This window comes from Ictalurus punctatus, chromosome 18, assembly GCF_001660625.3.
Source record: "Ictalurus punctatus breed USDA103 chromosome 18, Coco_2.0, whole genome shotgun sequence".
NCBI classification, from domain to species: Eukaryota; Metazoa; Chordata; class Actinopteri; order Siluriformes; family Ictaluridae; genus Ictalurus; species Ictalurus punctatus.
The window spans coordinates 11,477,218-11,496,436 of record NC_030433.2 but is presented as its reverse complement, the minus strand read 5'-3'; the positions used below and the strand labels follow the sequence as shown (position 1 = coordinate 11,496,436).

Below are 19,219 nucleotides of genomic sequence, written 5' to 3'. Positions count from 1 at the left end.
TTATCAGCTGAAATATTTCGGAGAAGTTTTGCATGTTCTTCCAATGTCCAAGAGGGTTTTCTCTGGGTTGTTGGGATTCTTTCCACCTCCCAAACACATGCCATTGAGTGGATTGGCAGCTCTAAATTGCACCGTAGCTGTGAATGTGTGTGTGTGTGTGTGTGTGTGTGTGTGCAAGCATGGTTCCCTGCAACGGACTGGCATCCTATTCAGGTTATACATTCCCTCCTCGACCCTGCAAGCCAGGATTAAAAAGAAATCCACCTGAGCTGAAAAAAAAAATCATGTTTAATTAGTTAAACTGCAAGAGTATTACATCAAGTTTCCCAGAAAAAAGTGCTGCAATTTACACTGAGATCTGGTGGATTTACATTAATGCTCCATAACTCCAGTCCTCATTGCAACACCACTAAAAATTTCCCACTCTCATCTGATTCAGCCCAAGCTTATAACACTTACCTGATGAGTCTGTGCTGGCTTGTCCGTTTAATTTTATGGATTTATAGTTCCCCAAGTACAAAAGATTGCTTGTGCAGTTGCAAGTTGATCAACATATGACATCATGTAATTACTGCCACGTCCTGGCGACAGCTTTAAGGTTCTAAAATATGTTTGGTTGCTACACAACCTATTAACGGTGAGTGAAGCCATAAAAGGTAGAGCGATATAATTAGAATGTAAAGCTGGACACATTTTTACACCAATTTAGCAGTTGCTATGAGACTGAAGTCTGCAACCAGGTAGGGCAGATAAAGATTATACTTAGTCATATATAGAAGAAACAAGGAAATGTAAAAATAATCACTAAACATTGCAGAAAAAATACTCATACGATAATAGAAATCATTATGATGAGCAATTGGAGTACGGATGATTCACAGATATACGATCTTAAAAAAGACCTTTGTGCTAAATACAGAACCCACAAATAATGTTGTCAGCTCAACAACATATTTTTTATTTCTAAAATGCACTGAAATGGCAATTGTCAGCTAGAAAAATACTTTCCTTGCACTACTAAGAGATGACTGCTGTTTGTTTTTCATACCATTTAATGGCCAAGAATGATGTTTGGATTAGCGAGGAAATAGCAGAGGAATGGAAACAAACGTTGGATTTATGAACAAGACAAAGGAGAAATTGGGAAGGCCTTATAGAGTTGCATTGAGTGGATAAAATACATTTGTATCTATGAAACAACAACAACAACAACATGTTCTTATACAGTATTCCACTGCAGACCAGCACTGCCACCTTATGGATAGAAGACTGAACAAAACCAAATATATTCACACTATATCACGGCAACACACCCATCACCATAACTCTTCTTGTGGACTGCTGAAGAAGCCACTTCATTTTTCCAATCACTCCTGGAATTCCATTCTTTCAAAAACACAACCAGATGACTTGAGTTCGCTTGCAATTTTATTGAAATAATGTATGAAAGAATGCACGTGCAATCCTGTATCTTGAAGTGACTGGCTTCAGACAGCATGGACAGTGTCAGGTCCGAGAATCAGACGTATTTGACGCTCATGCTGCATGCAATGGCTTCCATGTAAGCTCGAATTGCACTGATAAAACACTCCCAATGAGTCAAAGGCACTTCAATAAATATATTTAAAAAAAATAATGAATTAATATATACAACACTCATGAGGAGGTTCATATTTGTGTAGGTAATGACATGTTGCTCATAAAAACAATATCATTAAAATAGGAGGATTTTGGTCCGTCATGCTCACGTTGAAAGAACAACGCATGAGTGGTTTAAAATACATGCACTATTCCTGAACAACATGAAACATGAATAATAACATGATTTAAAAAAAAACTAGCATTAAATTCTTATCAACCAGAAACATTTTTACTACTAACAATGGATGTCTGAATGTCATTTAAAAATCTTCAATCCTCCTTTAAATCTGAAAGCAGCTCCTGCTGGGAAAGTAGTGGTTTTAGAAATAAAATATGGATTAAGTATCTGTCATAAAATCAACAATGGAATGTATGTTGGATTTTTTTAAACAATATTAATTATTCTGCTGGTTAAACATATAATTATCGAGAAATCATCACATTCCTGTTTTCTATTTCTTGGATAATTGCTGACTGATACACACGTGAAAGACGAATACGTACATATAACAGGGTTCTTGCTCTGTCCAAACTTTTTCAATCCAAACTTTTCAACAACCTTTTCCAGATTTGCAAATTTTCCAGAATGTTCTTACTAATCTGTAACCATCATTAGTTGTATCCGAGAAAGGGAAATGGGAAATGTGATGTTTATCAGGGAAGCTGAAATTAGAATTTGAGTCTATGTTCACTGGCCACATTAATAGGAACATGAATGTTTATGCAGTTATCCAATCGTGTGGGAAAACTCATGTAAATACAGGTCAGTAGATTAACCCTTTACTGCATGGTGTTGCCATATGGTAATAATTTATTCATCTCCAATTTTTTGATAGGCGATAATACAAATCCACTATTTTCCTATGTAACTGGAAATGGAGGGCTTTAACTTTGACATAACTATCAAAAGTGCCATCTCATACATTTTGTGTTATTTTGTGACTATATTCTACACTATTTGACTATATACACTGTGCCTGTGAACATGCAATCACAATTTACCAACTACCACCCATCAAAATGTTTTTCAAAAATTTTTCAATATATTTTGATTACTTGAACTAATGTAAATGTAATAATTCATGCAGTAAAGGGTTAATGTTTTTGATGTTAATGTTTACATCAAACACAATGGTGCGAAAACCCCCCCAAACATCCAATGAGCGGCAGATCTGTTTGCCTTGTTGAAGAGAGAGATCAGAGGAGAATGGACAGATTCCATTCTCCTCTAGTTACTCTAATTACCACTCTTTACAACTGCGGTGAGCAGAAAAGCATCTCAGAATGCACAACATGTTGAACCTTTAGGCGCCTGCACAACTGCGAATAAGAGATCACTGGATGTTTTTTTCCCCGCACCACTCTGTGTAAACTTTAGAGACTTTTGTGCATGAAAATGAGAGTTTCTGAAATACTCACACTAGCACCAACAACCATGTCACAATCAAAGTCACTGAGATCACATTTTTTCCCCATTGTGATGTTTGCTGTAAACATTAACTGAAGCTCTTGACCTGTATCTTCATCATTTTATGCACTGAGCTGCTGCCACATGATTGGCAGATTGGATAACTGCACGAATGAGTACCTATTAAAGTGGCTGCTGAGTGTTTATTTCATATAAATGTTTAGTCTTAATTTTACTTGGCAAAATTCTCAAACTGAACAACCGTGTTTCCAGATTAAACGAATCACCGTGACTACATTTGTTACAGGATTGTGTGTATTGTGAGGGTTAACAAGTGCAAAGCGTTCATACGAAAACAGAAACAAATGCAATCAGAAAAAGGTTCTGGCACTTAACAGCATTCTGAAGGTGAATTGACCACAGATGTTATAATACATCTCAGAGACTGAAGTGTTTCCATGACACTGAAAGAAAGGAAATTAAAAACAAAAAACAAAAGAAAGATAAAAAAGCCCTGTCAAATCAGTCTCCAGGTTTCAGTTTGAGTCTTTTAAGAAAGTCTTGTCTCCTTTTTTCCTCAAGGAGCTGTTGAATTCTTTTATTCTGCGTTCTCTCTCGGAAGGGTACTCGCTTTTTAGGTATAAAGTAGTTATGGGTGACTTCATTACCGTTAACAACTCTGTACGACACGTCGACTGAATTGTTCTCCTTTCTGTCTTCTGATATGTGAAGACTTACTACAGTCGGAAGACTTGTACTAGTAAACCCGGATTGTGTTGACGCCGTAATTGATGTTCCGGTCACTACGTATTCAGCGGTGCCTGTAAGTTCCTCAAACCCATATGTGGAATCTGAGACCTCACCGATGATCTCGACTCTCCAAGGTTCCGTGATTTCCTCCTCGTCCGATGAAGTGCTCGGACCATCCGTTTCCTCCAGGATGGAGCTGGTGGTTCTGGGAAACGCAGTTCCTCTGCTCAGGATGAATGGGTTCAGAGTTGTGGTGTATCTCCAAGGTGTATAGGTGCTGCTAGGTCTGAAGGTGGAGATATGGCTAGTGGGCGGTGTGGTGTGGAGACGGTGAGAGCGTGGAGACCTGGTAGTGGTGTAGGTCAGGTTGAGAGTTGATGTGAAGTTGCTTTCGCTGCAAGATTTGCAGCACATCTGCTTGTAGCCAGGGTTCGAGCAGTACTTACTCAGCACCTCCATACGACAGAAGACTGATTTGTCGCCTTTACAGCGCACCCCTAGAACAAAAACACATACCACAGATACAGATTAGCACAAACATTATGGAATAATGGGCAATTATATATGTGCAAGAGAAAGCATGATTTACTAGCAGGAAAAGAGGGAGGAAAAAAAGAAGAATTTTCACATTCACTCTGCACTAAACAAATCAGTACTGGAGTCTACATATTCAACGTTACTTGACCCTTTATTCCTTAATCCTTGTAGATGTGGCTGACAAGAAGCCATATAAATAACACTCGGTCCTTGTCAAATATACACCACGTACAATACAACACATTTTTGTTCGCAGTACAATGTAAACTGTTTGAAAATGTTACATCATTCACAGTTTGGTAAACACTTTGGTTAAACACTTCTTCAGACCATCCGAATTTTCAGAAATGTAAATAATAAGACTTCGTCGTGACAAAAAAAAGAAAAAGAATCAAAAAAGGAATGGCACATCCTAAGATACACGTGGACAATTGTGTCACGGAAACGGCAGAGACAAGTATCTCAAAACAAGAGTGTTCGTCTGGAATCAAGGTTCACCTTCAGTAGGTTAGGAATGGGTTCGAATATGCTCCTACGTCAGCCATATTTGCCTGACAAGTTTCACACATGCATTATTTTTTTAATCCAAAGCCATCAACAATACATTACAGAGTAAGACAAGGAGAAAACATATAAATGTAAGGGGTTTTTAAAACGATGAACCGTGCCTATGTAGGACTGCCATTAGCTACCATGTTAGCTGTGAGGTGAGGTGATATGAAAATACTGAGTTGATAATGTGTTGCAAAACAACCCACGGTCTGTAGGTGATGCTCTTGTATTGCCAGGTGTGTGTTTCTAAGCGGTGTGTGTGAGCAATGCATACACAACATGAGCCTCTTGACATTCTTGACCTTTCTTACTCTGGGATTTTGAATAGCAGACCAAAACAAAAAACAAAAAACAAAAACGAATACCTCTAGAGAATACCCTGAATATCTCAGTCTATAGAACGCTAATACTTCACAGGCTGTAAATCTTGCCCAGTCATGGCACAAAATATATAGACATCAAGTACAATATAACATATTTTTTGTTAATCGCATAAGACGGAAATAATAACAGTCATTAAGGTCATTGAATATATTTATCATCGTATAACTGATTTATATATATATATATATATATATATATATATATATATATATATATATATATATATATATATATATATATATATACACACACATACATACATATATAAATTCTGACCGTGTAGTCTATAAAACATAGCTGTACCACACGTTAGAGAACAGTGCATTGTGTTACAGACCAACACTCATGATAGAGCGCTTAAAGCATGAGGACGTGATTCCTTTAGCTGTAAACATCCGTTGTGGCTCTTGAAAAAAAATCGCTTTTCCTCTAGCTGCCCCTTTTCAAATTTCTTTCACGGAGACACGGAGCAAAGATGTGTCTTGTAAATCCTGGATAAGGTGTAGGTTCTTCATACAAATGCAAAGAATTCTTTCAAAAAACTATGTGATGAACCGTGAGGTATTTGATCGTCCTGTAGATCCGATATGGAGACGAGACATGAAGAAAAGCAGCAGAAAGCAACAATGAATTCGTCGTAATGTTTCATCGTAACACCCTGCTTTCCTTGTGGTCTGTAACATGGACTTATCAATTTAAACACTGTAGGTTTATATTTTAAAAGACTATTCAAGTTAATATGTACAAAAATACAAGATACAATGTAACAGTCAAGATGACAAGGCCTCTTGACCCATACCTTATTTTCTGTTTATATATATATATATATATATATATATATATATATATATATATATATATACAGTATATATACTGATTTAAATTATATACTATATGCTTATAATATAATACAAACCACCCCTAAGGGATCACAATCTCCTAAACTCCAAACTGTTGTCTCGTATAACACCTGTAGAAGAAACCTTCCACCAAAAAGGCGTTCATCACTTTACAGCAACCTTCCTCACTGCCCGTGACACCGTTACCCCCCTGATCCTTAACGACCTGATTGATTCTGAGCCCAAAGTGGGCTGTAAGTGGAGGAGAGCCAGGGAAAAACAGCCCCCTACACTCCTTAAAGAGGAGCAAGAGGAGAGGGAGAGATAAGCGCAGGCTCCAGAGAGCAAGAGCAAGAACATTCAAGGCAGAGTGTAGCACAGCCAGAGGGCCAAAGAGAACGCCAGGTGGCAGGCAGGAGCGGGCGCAGTGCACACGGCCTCCTGGCCGCTGGAGAGAGGACGTTTACTTGAGGAGATCTTGGGTGCTGGGAACTCGGGGTCTGCTCTGGAAAGCCACTGGATCAGGAAGTTCCCCTTATCATCTATAGACAGAAAAGAAAGAGAAAGAGAAAGCTAAGTAAAACGAGTAATTATCATACATGGCCTAGACCGATCATTGAGACGTGTGGTATTAGGAAGAGAAAAGTGGTGTGAGGTCGGAGATTTATGAGTTAATGAGATCATGTCGTTTTTATGTTTATTAACAAAGAAGGTGGAGAGGTTTGCGGGAAAACCCTGTCAGATCTTACTGCATCTGAATTCGGGCCAAAAATGACAACAACAACAACAAAAAAATCGGGTTGTAGCCAAAATAATGTGTGGAGTTTATGTTCTGTTTATAACTAATTTTGAGAAGTCAAATAGAAGAAAACATAAATATATAATTCTGAAAACAAGTAGTAATTTGTTTCTAAATTCATTTTAAATGTTCAACTTTTTAAACTTGTAATTATGCTAGGAAGATAAGGAGCCAGTTAACAAGCGTGAATACACAACTGGCTGTAGACTATGACTAAAAGCATGGTTTTTCACAGATATACAGTGGATCTAAAAAGTCTACACACCCCTGTTTAAATGGCAGGTTTTTGGGATGTACAAAAAAAAAAGAAACCAAAATAAATCATTTCAGAACCTTTTCTAGTGAAAAACAATAAGAATCGTTTAAGGGAAAAATTAAATTTCACTTAAAATAAAAAAATTTCACTTAAAATAATAATTTAAGTGAAAAAAAAAGTACAATAACCTGGCTGCATAAGTGTGCAAATCCCTAAAATAATACTTTGTTAAAGCATCTTTAGATTTTATCACAGCATTCAATCTTTTTAGGTAAAACTCAATCGGTTTGGTACGTCTTGACTTAGCAATATTTTGACATTCTTCCTTGCAAAAGCATTCTAACAGATCTTTGATTGGATTTAGGTCTGGACTCTGGACATTCTAAAACCTTGATCTTTTTATGGTGAAGCCATTCCTTTGTTGATCTGGAGGTTTGCTTTGGGTTGTTGTCATGCGGAAAGGTGAGACTCCTCTTCATCTTAAGTGTTTTAGCAGAAGCCTTAAGGTTTTGTGCCAAACTTGACTGGTATTTGGAGCTATTCATTATTCCCTCCACCCTGATTAAAGCCCCAGTTCCAGCTGAAGAAAACAGCCCCAATGTATGATGCTTGCACCACCATGCTTCCCTGTAGGGTTGGTGTTCTTTGGTGATGTGCTGTATTTTTTTGTGCCAATTATATATTTTGGTTTTATGGCCAAAAAGTTCAATTTTGGTCTCGTCAGAAAATTAGTTATTATTCCAAATGGTTTTAAGAGATTTGAGAGATTATTTTAATTTTTTTTTTTATTAAAAAAAGGCTTCCATCTTGTCACCCTGCCCCATACCCAGAGATCTGAAGAATTGGGAAGAATTCGGAGAATTCAGAATTCGGGAATATTATCACATGTAGGGAGCAACCAGAACTTGCCAGAAATTGCTGAACTTCTATGTTGCTGTCAGCCTCTTGGCAGCCTCCCTGACCAGTTTTCTCCTGCTCTTCTCATCAATTTTAGAGGGACATCCTGTTCTTAGTAGTGTCACTGTTGTGTCATATTTTCTCCATTTGATAAACATAATATTTACAGTGTTCCATGGTATATCTCCTGATTGATTTATTTCAACAATGAGGTCCTGCATCTGCTTTGTAAGCTCTTTATAGCCCATGGCTTTTCTAGTTGGAGCTTACCAAGATGATGTCAGGAAAATCCTATGGGAACAGCTGTACTTTATTTGGGGTTGATCTTTAATTTAAGGTAGGTGTATAATAATTAGTATATAACATGAGATTGAATGTAATTGGATTATTCCGAACACTGCCACATTCCCAATTATAAAAGGGTGTGCACACTTATGCAACCAGGCTATTGTATATATATATATTTATTTTTTTTTCCTTTCTAAAATGATTCTTATTGTTTTACACATTAATTAATAGGTAAAAAAAGGTTTTGACATGCATTACGTTGGTTTAATTTTTTTTTTTTACATCACATTTATTGCTTATATTTCTAATTTGCTCTATAAATCTAAATGTATTATCTAAATAAAATATACTTATTTGTTATTGGTATGGTAAATAGTGTTCTGTGCAAAAGTCTTAAGCACCCTATATATATATATATTATATATATATATATATATATATATATATATATATATATATATAATAATCTTGTTATAGATTTTTATTTTATGACTTCTACATTATTGAGTCAGTACAAAATTAATTTAGTTCCCAAACATTAGTTTACCAGCACAAAATGAAAAAGTACAGAAAAATGTTTGCATGTCAACATTAAAGCAAATATTGACTTTGTTTCATTTATTACTGTTTACTGCTCATTATAGCATTTTTTTATAATGTAGAAACATTTAATTTAATTATTTCTAAAGGCATCTCTGCTCTGCAGCATTTCTTTGCATGTGCCTAAGACATTTGCGCAGCACTGTAAATCACTGTTATGATATCATGATTATATAAGTGAAACGTGAGAGATGTTTCTAGGCACTCACTTGGACAGGGCACCAGTTGACATCTCCGAATGTTTTCCGGCTTTGTGTCCTTACAGATGCCGATGGTGTTATCGGCAGTGCTACACATAACCTGCCTCTCCTGGGTTCCATTTCCACACGTGACGGAGCACTGCGAGCACACAAAAACAGGCACATGAAAAAATGACCACAGTGTCTAAGATTCATATCATCCCCCATCTGTCTAAGATGTACAGACTCACCAGGGACCATGGTCCGGTTCTCCACTGAGCGGGACAGAGGTGGCGATTACAGGAGCGCCGACTCTCGGGCCGATCATCGCCACAGTATTTGGAGTTGACAGTTTTGTGTGTGCTGTCTTCCTGAGGCCTCACACAGCGCACAGGCCGAGTCTGAGTCCCCGTCTTACCACATGACTTACTGCACTCCTCCCAGTCTCCAGTTACCCAACTAAGACACACACACACATACAGACTTTACCATTCCATCTGTTATGATACCAAACTACTATCCAAGATAGTATAAGGCTTACATGGGCTCGGAGCATTGTTTCACATTACAGGCTCGACTGATGGCTCGGGGTTTGGGGATGTTGGCGCAGAACGTGCGGTGCACCATTTTACCATCTGACTTCTTGCGGCAGCCGAATCGCGTATATTGCTTACCTGCAATGGAGGAAAACACACGGCCATGCAAACGCGTATTGAGAGCAACTTACAATTATCTCACTTATACAATTGAGCAGTTGAGGTTAAAGGCCTTGCTCAAGGGCCCAGAAGTGGCAGCTTGGTGGTGCTGAGAATTGATCTCACAACCTACCAATCAGTAAGCCAAAGTCTTAACCACTTAGCTACCACTTCCCTTTTTACCGTAGCATACCTCCACCACACGGCTTGGAGCAGTGAGACCATTTCTTAAGAGCCCACTCGAAGTACATTATGTCATCCTGAGGTAAGTTGTTCTCCATAGATGATGATGGATCCTCTGGTAGAATGTACTTGTAGGACAGCGTGACTTTAGATGTACCATGAGACTGGACCTAGGGAAGAAATCTATTAAGAATCTGTTCAGAGCGATGAGTCAAGCATACAATTTAATTCTTGACTTAAAATTTTAATGTTTATTATTTTACAATTTTAAAATATAGATCTAAATATTTTTTTTTATATATCTTATTCTATATTTGAATATTTATATCCAAATGTCATTTATATAAAGAAGAGAAAAATAGAAAAGACCAGGTGAGGTGTGTTCATATTAAAGTGGTCAGTGACTTTATATTAACTGTGTAATAATGAAAAATTATGGTTAAAATTTTTTGGTCTTATATAAGACCAAAATCCTAGAGATATTCCAGTAATAATTACAATGCCCCACCTCCACATGTCAAACTAATCCAATCCAAAAAGGGTTTAAACCCTTAATGTTATAATGAGTTGTACTGTAAGAGCCTAGACCTGATTTTTTTTTTTATCTTTAAATTGCAACAAGTTATGTTATTTAAGTTACATCTACAGTTCTGCCATTCTTTTCTGTCATTATTACAGAGCACAAGAAAAATTCATCACAGTCAAATTGTTTAAACTCCCCACCATTAATTATTTCCAGTTAAGAAAACACAAACATGACCATCTGGACTGTTACACGCAATCCCTCTCATTACCATGATGAGGACTCCGTATCTCAGCGGGCCTGTGGTCTGGACTGTTTCCATGTCATCATCGTTGGTATACTCCCAAAGCACACCTTTCTCAATCACTGATCTGGTCTCAGGAAACTCGCCCTCATCGTTCAGGAATAACTCGTCCGTGGCTTGGTTCTTCACCGCTAATGGGGGAGAAAAAAAAAACACCAACCTTACAGCTGCAACTCTCAACGCAGCATGATTCATTATTTAAAAAAAAAAAAAAGTCAAGAGAAACATTGATCAGTCTTGGTTAAGTTGTGATTTAGGTGGTTGGAGAAATGGAGAGAAATCAACACAACGAGAGGCATGACTTTCCAGACGTCCGGAAGTTTCTCAGCCGACCTGGAATGAATAAAGTTTTCAATGCCAAGAAGAGCCTATCAATAACAAGCAGTGGGAGGCCAAACACTCAGACTCTTGAGTTATGAGTAGGAGAGTTTTCAGGATGAATCATTTAGGTGAAGCTTCTTACCCAGAATATGAGGAGATCCTTTAAACTCCTGGATCAGGACATGCCTCGCTCCTCTGGGAATTTCCAGGATCTTCAGGAAACCTGAGTGTTTATTTTAGAAAGTCATCAGGAAGCTACTTAGGAAGGAACAGGTCTACAAAACATTCAAGATTGTTTATGTTGTACCAGAAATGGGCATTCTTTAGGAAGCCTAGGACTTGTTTTCCAGACACAGATTCAGCTAGGAACTGGAATTGCAGTACAGTGTTAATGGTACTGCACCATTAAAAGTTTGGCTTGGGTTAGTTTTGCATGCTTCTGGAAAACCGGCTTTAGAGGCAATGTTTACCTTTATACCAATTAATACAAAAGGAGCTTTAAAAGATTAAACCCTCCAAACAGTGCAGTGGTTTCTTAGCGGTTAAGGCTCCGGGTTACTGATCGAAAGGGCGGGGGTTCAAGCCCCAGCAATGCCAAGCTGCCACTGTTGGGCCCTTGAGCAAGGTCCTTAACCCTCTCTGCTCCAGGGGCAATGTATCATGGCTGACCCTGTGCTCTGACCCCAACTTTCTAACATGCTGGGGTATGTGAAGAAAAGAATTTCACTGTGCAGTAATGTATATATGACCGATAAAGACTCATTATCATTATTATCAAACCTAGCATATATACCTAGCTGGTTGAGGTATTCATTATGACCTACATACTAATTGTAAAACTTACATATGCAAACAACTGCATTACATTAAATAACAGAATTGTCATAGCATATACAATTGACATTTTCCCCCTAGATTTTCTCCACTAATTTGCACCACAATTTCACACATTCACACCTATAATAGATATACCTGTAATAGACACCTGTAATATAGAGTAGCCAATACACCTACAGGCATGTTTTTAGGAGATCAGAGGAAATCGGAGAACCCGGAGGAAACCCCCAGAGAGACAAGACACAGAGAGAACATGCAAAGCTTAAATTCGAATTAAGGAGCTGTGAGGCTGCAACACTAGCCGCATGCACCACCATGCAAAGTGCTTCAATTAAATTCAAATGTGTTCAAATGGTTCATTCATGTGGTCACGTAAAAGATTCAGAAGTAACATCCCATCAAAGTGGAATGCTCACCCGGTTTCCTAGTGCTCCTAGTGAAGTTGCCTTTGACGATCTTGCAGGTGGAGTTGTTCCCTCCACATACACCACACTTATCTTCCTCCAGCTCAGAGGCGATCACATTATCACAGCCCACTCTCTGCACAAACATCAGTGTGGCCATACATAAAGCATGTCTAAAGGCTGACGACAATTTCCTCAGTGCTTTATATATCAGGGGTGTCCAATCTTATCCGCAATTGGCTGGTATGGGTGGAGGTTTTCATTCCAACCAAGCAGGAGCCACACATGATTCCACCTGTTTAATCAGCTGATCTTGAGCTTTCAGTAAACGCAGACGTGGCTTCTGCTTGGTTGGAATGAAAACCTGCACCCACACCAGCCCTTTGTGGACGAGATTGGACACCCCTGATATATAATAACTATTAATAAATATTAAAGTAAATAAAAGATATACATCCAAACTGAACCAAAAAGTAACACTCCAAATAACAAATAAAAAAATAGAGTCTTCAAAAAAGCACTTCAAATAATACAACAAAATTTGTCAGTGATAGTTTGTATTTTGCCTCTAGAGGCCGCTCTCGTACTGCATAATGGCACCGGACCGCAATGGATGCAAAAAAAAATGGCTATGGGTGTGGATTTTTGATGATAATGGATTGTTCCAGCGATCGGTTATTGGTGCCGATTAATCAGCAAAACCGATCAATCGGTCGACCTCTACTCTACAGATTAGGCCAGAGGCTCTTTAAACTAAATTATTTGTTAAGACTACTAAGCCAACTTTCATTTTGCTGGTTGCTGTTGCCTTCTACAGGCGCCCAATCAAAATTTCCTGGATATTTCATCATTGTTCAAGAAGCAGAGGACTTACAAGCTAGCAGTATATCAGAGTCATTAATTTGATGTGTTCCACTGTATTATTTGTTTAACTAGACTAATGAACTATCTGCATTAATCAGCAGTAACACACTTTGAACAGCAATGGTATCACACTAATCAGGAAAAGTTGGATAACTGTGACAGAATCAAAGTTTCTATCGACATGTATGGAATGAAAAGATAAGCGGGAAAGCACTATGGAAGTACACACACACACACACACACACACACACACACACACACACACACACACACAAAGCGGACCTTGCATTTATAGGAAAATAATCCACACCAGGATAACGTGAAATGCAAGTGGTTTACTGTCCATTCCTTTTATACCACAGCAGGTTGCCAGTGATTGCACATCTTAATCAATTAATGAACAACACATTGTCCTTTTTTTTTAACCGTTTATAGTTATATATAATGTTGTGTAACATCCACGAAACTGCTATCACTTACTTTATAGCAGCAATAATCGCTCCCTCACCAACCTCTCTTTTTATGTCTCTTGAAGTTAATAAGACAAAAAAATGCAGCTTGTAAAACTGTAAATCCCAAACTCCTCTGAATGAAGATTTTCCCATATCAAAAAAAAAAAAAATTCCTGAAAGGCTAACACTGGAGACTCCTTCCATAAACGTTATATAAACATCTCCGTACCGAAAGCTTCACCATATCAGTGATTACACGATCGCTAAATAATAACACATTTGTTTAAAATTAATTTATTATTAGCTTTATATTATGTGGAGTGTCTGCCGTACGAGTCTCTGTGAACCAGCTGTTACTGTAGAAACAATAACGTATTAGAATGAACATATTAATGTAAACCTGTATGGTTTATGATTTATGGTACAGTTGGAACTAATGACAGCGCTGCTGTGAAAATTAATCCACACCTTCTGACCAGTCAGATTCAAGAATTCAACCATGCTGTGGTATAAGAGTTCATTAAAAAAAATTCCCAGTAGGCAAAGAGCTGAAAGCCATTTGTAACACTGGTGTAAGTGCATTTTCCAATGTTAAAAAAAAGACATATAAATAAGTAGTCTCCTCCATGTGTTTTACGATTTTATGGGTTTGGTTTATGAAGTGCTGTTTTTTTGGGTTGGTTTTTCTTTGCAAAGTAGTTCGTCTGTATTTGCAATCAATGCCAACTGTTGTTGCAAAAAAAAAAAAAATCATTAAATGCAGCTCAAAATCACTGGAGCATAAAATCACTCAAAATCAGTTAAGTGCATACTCTTGACCCAACTAGCATTAAAGCTTTCCAGCTTAAAGTCTGGCATTCTTCATTTGATAGCACTGGAGCAATGCATTCCAGTGATGGAATGAGTGTCTGTGGTCTGTGTGTGTGGTTACCTCGCACTCTCCTCTCACACACACACTGTAGGGATCCTTATAGGAGCAGCGTGTGCCATCGTGCACCATCCTCTTCATGGGGACTACATCTCCAGTTTCTTTAGATTGGCAGTAGAGGTTGCATCGCTCCTCGGCTACCAGAAGACACACAAACGCATACATGGAGAGGAAAGTGTTTTTAGACATAATGTGCAATATAGAAATACAAGTATAGAAACCACTTTTTAGCTAGAAACTGGCTAAGGAGATTTACGCTAAAAACCTCCATCATAGAGGACCCTTAAAATTAGACTCAGGCAAACAAGCAAAAATCTGCTTCACCAAACACCTTGTTTACAGCAGCACAGTAAAACAACACTATTCTATGGATAGGAAGGGGTGCAGCTAACCTCTGACTACCTAAATTCCATCTAATGCAAGAGTCTCGTCCTGGTGGAAAATCAAACATGTCATGGTTCCCTAATAGCATTTCCATTTAGTCTCAAAACGCTGTAGCCTTCCGTTCAACTTTCACTCCTTCCGTTACCAAAGTTGGAACCTAAGATTTGTCTTGCATTCCCATCACCTTGCACAGAAATTCAAATCCAATCCAGTAACCATCCCTGAAACTGGAATAATAATAATGACTAAGCCAAATCAAACACTTATCTTAACCCAGTTGTTCCCAATTCTAGGCAGTAGTACTGTTACAGCATCAATAGAGGGCCTTTGTTAAGACAGACAGACAGACAGACAGACAGACAGTTTCCTTCTTCCTTTTTGCCTCTGTACATCTGTTGCCTTGGTATTGCCTATTATGTAACAAAGTATTGATGTCAGCTCAGTATAAAATTCTCCAGACTTCCCAAAGGACTGGAACCCAAGCTTTAAAGAGCCAATAGAGCTTGTAGTCTTTGCTCATCACAAAGGACTCTTATCTCTATCTAGAACTAAGCCTGACAAACTAAACACTCTAAACTGCATTCTGACTTAATGTTACATGGAGCACGTATTGTGCATTTCGCAGTCAATAAAGCAAAGATTAGTCTGTACAGGCTCATCAAAACTGGACAGCTGAAGACTGGGAAAAGACTAGCCAACATTTTTTCCAGTCTTCAACTGTCTGATTTCAGTCAGCCTGTACCCAGTGTAACCTCAGATTCCTGTTCTTGGTTGATAAGAGTGGAACCTGATGTGGCCTACTGCAGTTGTAGCCCATCTGCTTAAAGGTTTGCCATACTGTGCATTCTGAGATGCTTTTCTGCTCACCACATGTGTAAAGAGCGGCTGTTTGAATTACCGTAGATTTTCTTTCAGCTTCAACCAGTCTGGCCATTTCTCAACAATGAGGCATTTCTAGTCACAGAACTGCCTCTCAGTGAATGATATTTGTTTTTCGCACCATTCTGTGTAAGCTTTGTTTTGTGTGAAAATAACAAGAGGTCAACAGTTTCTAAAAGAAAATTAAAATACAAAGCACCAACAACCATGCTATGGTCAAAATTTTTCTGATAATTCATGTGAACATGAACATGTTACGGAAGTTCTTGACCTGTAGCTGTATGATTTTATGCACTGCGTTACTGCCATGTGATTGGTTGAATAATTGCATCAGTGAGCAGAAGTACATATGTTCCTATTAAAGTGGCCAATGAGTGTAGTTCAAGTATATATCTGCAATACAACAAGCACCCCCCCAATAATATATCATAACTAACGTTTGATATAATATGATGTCATAACTCACGGTCAGGATGTTCATATGGCAGCCACTGGTGCTTGGTCCCCTGGTGCTCTAGGTGCGGATCCCACAACTTGCACTGCTCCTCTCGGAAATCAGCAAGATCCTTGGCACACTCCTCAGTGTTACACAGCTGGAACTCATAGTTGTTTCCATAGCATGTGCGTCCGCCATTGGCCGGGCTGAGAAAGAGCAGACAGAGTCATGTGACATACCCATTGAAACAACATGATTGAAACAACATGAAGCCTTTTTAAGGTTTAGATCAGTAACATTTGATATACGAATAAGAATTTCCTAGCAGTTTCACACCCAAAATAAAACATCGCAAATGGCCCTCTACTGTAATTACCAGTAGTGAGCCGTGCATTATAAACTTAGGTCTCTATTTAGTCAAAGGTAATTTTTTAAATATAGATAGATCACAGCATGGACATTGTACAGTACAGAGCTTCAATATGCAACTGGCATAAAATGAAATGAAATTCAACTTTATTTATGTAGCACTTATAACGATAGACTGTATGTAGATTTAGTGATGAGCAAGTGAGGTTAATGAGTAAGACAGAGGCGAGGGTGGTAAGGAAAAACTCCCCGAGATGACATGAGGAAGAAACATTGAGAGGAACTAAGCTCAAAACAGAATTCATCCTCTTCTGGATGACATGGGATAGTGTGATTATTAGAAATTACACTTCCACAATTGTATAATATATAGTCAAGCAAGTTGAAGACATTCGTTTAAGTCAAGCAAGTTGGAGTCTACAATAACCAAGTAAAGTTATCTACTGATGAATTACAAGATAAACACATTAACAAAAAAAATTTACACATTTTAACATGTTGGCAATCCTGATGGCTAAATTGTATTGTTACATCAGGCTAAACAAAACAATAATAAGCCACTTCTTATATTATGTAGAAATGTGAAAAAAAGCAGTATAACTCTGCTGTATGCCAATTCAGATGATCTTTTTTATACACAGATGGTCAATCCAAATTTGACTAAACTCCATCTGAAGGGGTGCACACTAAAATGCCTAGCATGGCTATTTGAGTCTCAAAGCTTGGACATCGCAGCAGGCTGTGTGTTAAGACTGGCTACATTAAAATGAGGAAAGTAAATGGTTAGACTACTGCTTGTGCTCGTATTCAGTGACATTTCTTGGCCATCGTGAAGACTAGATGTGAAGACATGAGTGGTTGATTGCAGTGTTGCTTCCAAGGTTCTGGAAACCCTAAAATTCTGAAACTCTAACCTAGACAGCAAAGAAAGAAATTCTAATTGGAAAGTTTTCCAAGATTTTACCTATTAGTCCCTAGCTACTACTTAATGAAATGTGACTACAACATTTGTATATCTAATTTTTACTTCTCAGAAATCCTTATGCCTTGTCTGATTGCCTACAATAAGGAGGTCCAAACTATAAACCACCGGACATTTGTAGCCATTTTTGAAACAGCCCATTTTTGAATGTTGGCCCACTATTAAGAAGGATGGGTTTCGCTATAACATAAAAATGACTGTAACATGCTCCCGATCTTGTCCTTTCCCCCACTGAAAAATGTAAATTTTACATTAATTATACATTAATATTACCAACATTTAGATTTGACTCATAGCACGAACTAAAGAAAAAACAGAAAGCGAATGCAGAAGACTTCAGTCACGTTCGCAAAATGAATATTTCCGAGGGAATCAGTTACTGTAATTAAGGAATATAATATTAATACACAATATAAGCCCAAATGTCATGTACTGGTGCTGAAAGAGAACAGAACGTGAAATAGCTAGAAGCTCGCCTCTTAGCTCAACAAATCCATTTATTTAGTGCTAACCGAGTGCAAAAAAAAAACTCTACAAGGACTAGCTGAACTTGTAGCCCAGAATGGTAAACATTTTTGCAGAAGACTTTATAAAGAAGTGCATCATGATATGAAATCCATCACCATAACACGCCTGGAAAATATGTGAGAATTTAACAAGATTAGTCTTGCAAGAAACACAATTGTTGGGTGAATCTAAGATTGGTCAACCAAGTATGAGGCAAGCTACATGCATTTGATCCAATTTTTTATCCAATTTTGTGTGATGAGAGCACAGACACAGCTCAGCATGCCACCAGCTGCTCCCACTTCCAGAGTTCTACAGGAGCTCGGAAACATCCCGATTTCCACTAATGAGGTGCCATGCCGAAAGAATGTTCAGTTTGTTTGGCTCCACAACATACAGCATGTACATGAACAAACATTTGGTCTAATTACGTCGAACAGGAGTCGAGTGAGATCCAAGATAACTGACAGCCACCTCTACGATGTGCTTGGAATCTCCACAACAAGACTTTCGCCTATCTGGCTTGACAGCAATTCTTCAGTTCCAGTTCCCAATATTACAATTCCCATTAGAATGAGTAAAATCTACTAAATCTTTACTTACATAAAGTCATGCATTCAGCAGAAATAATTTAAAACCCACCTATTCCATATTTAATTCTCAATGTGTTCGCCAACAACAAAAAACATCTGGACACCTCTGTCCTATTAGACCCTTCAGGTTCCCCTTTGTACTAGATAATGAATGGTGTAAACATTTCCAAACATTTCTGTGCGTGGTGTGAAAGTGTATACTAACATGGGGTTGTCACACTGGCGGGTGCGAAAACGGACGCCTCCTTCACAGGTACGTGAGCAGGAGCCAAACTTAGTCCACTGCCCCCAGTGTCCATCCTGCCTGAGGATGTCCGACGTCAGCTTGATACAGTGACCTTTAAAGCAGTTCTGCAGAGAAAGAGTTCTATGGTTATGCTTAGGCTCCGAAGTGCTTTCCGTAGAATTAGACCTATATTAGACGCTAA

General features: G+C 38.2%; 1 protein-coding gene across 1 annotated transcript in view; it reads right to left on the bottom strand.

Moving 5' to 3' along the window:
• Positions 1-1,410: 1,410 nt before the first annotated feature.
• Positions 1,411-19,219, bottom strand: part of adamts2a (ADAM metallopeptidase with thrombospondin type 1 motif, 2a) — a 74,701-nt gene continuing 56,892 nt past the window's right edge. The window contains exons 11-22 of the mRNA XM_017492061.3: positions 18,997-19,142; positions 16,371-16,546; positions 14,645-14,778; positions 12,410-12,533; positions 11,299-11,379; positions 10,803-10,966; positions 10,019-10,178; positions 9,672-9,804; positions 9,382-9,589; positions 9,161-9,290; positions 6,579-6,653; positions 1,411-4,296 (exon numbers count right to left, since the gene is read on the bottom strand). Coding sequence (XP_017347550.1) covers positions 3,572-4,296; positions 6,579-6,653; positions 9,161-9,290; positions 9,382-9,589; positions 9,672-9,804; positions 10,019-10,178; positions 10,803-10,966; positions 11,299-11,379; positions 12,410-12,533; positions 14,645-14,778; positions 16,371-16,546; positions 18,997-19,142 — 2,256 coding nt within the window. The 3' untranslated portion in view covers positions 1,411-3,571. The remainder of the gene's footprint in view (positions 4,297-6,578; positions 6,654-9,160; positions 9,291-9,381; positions 9,590-9,671; positions 9,805-10,018; positions 10,179-10,802; positions 10,967-11,298; positions 11,380-12,409; positions 12,534-14,644; positions 14,779-16,370; positions 16,547-18,996; positions 19,143-19,219) is intronic.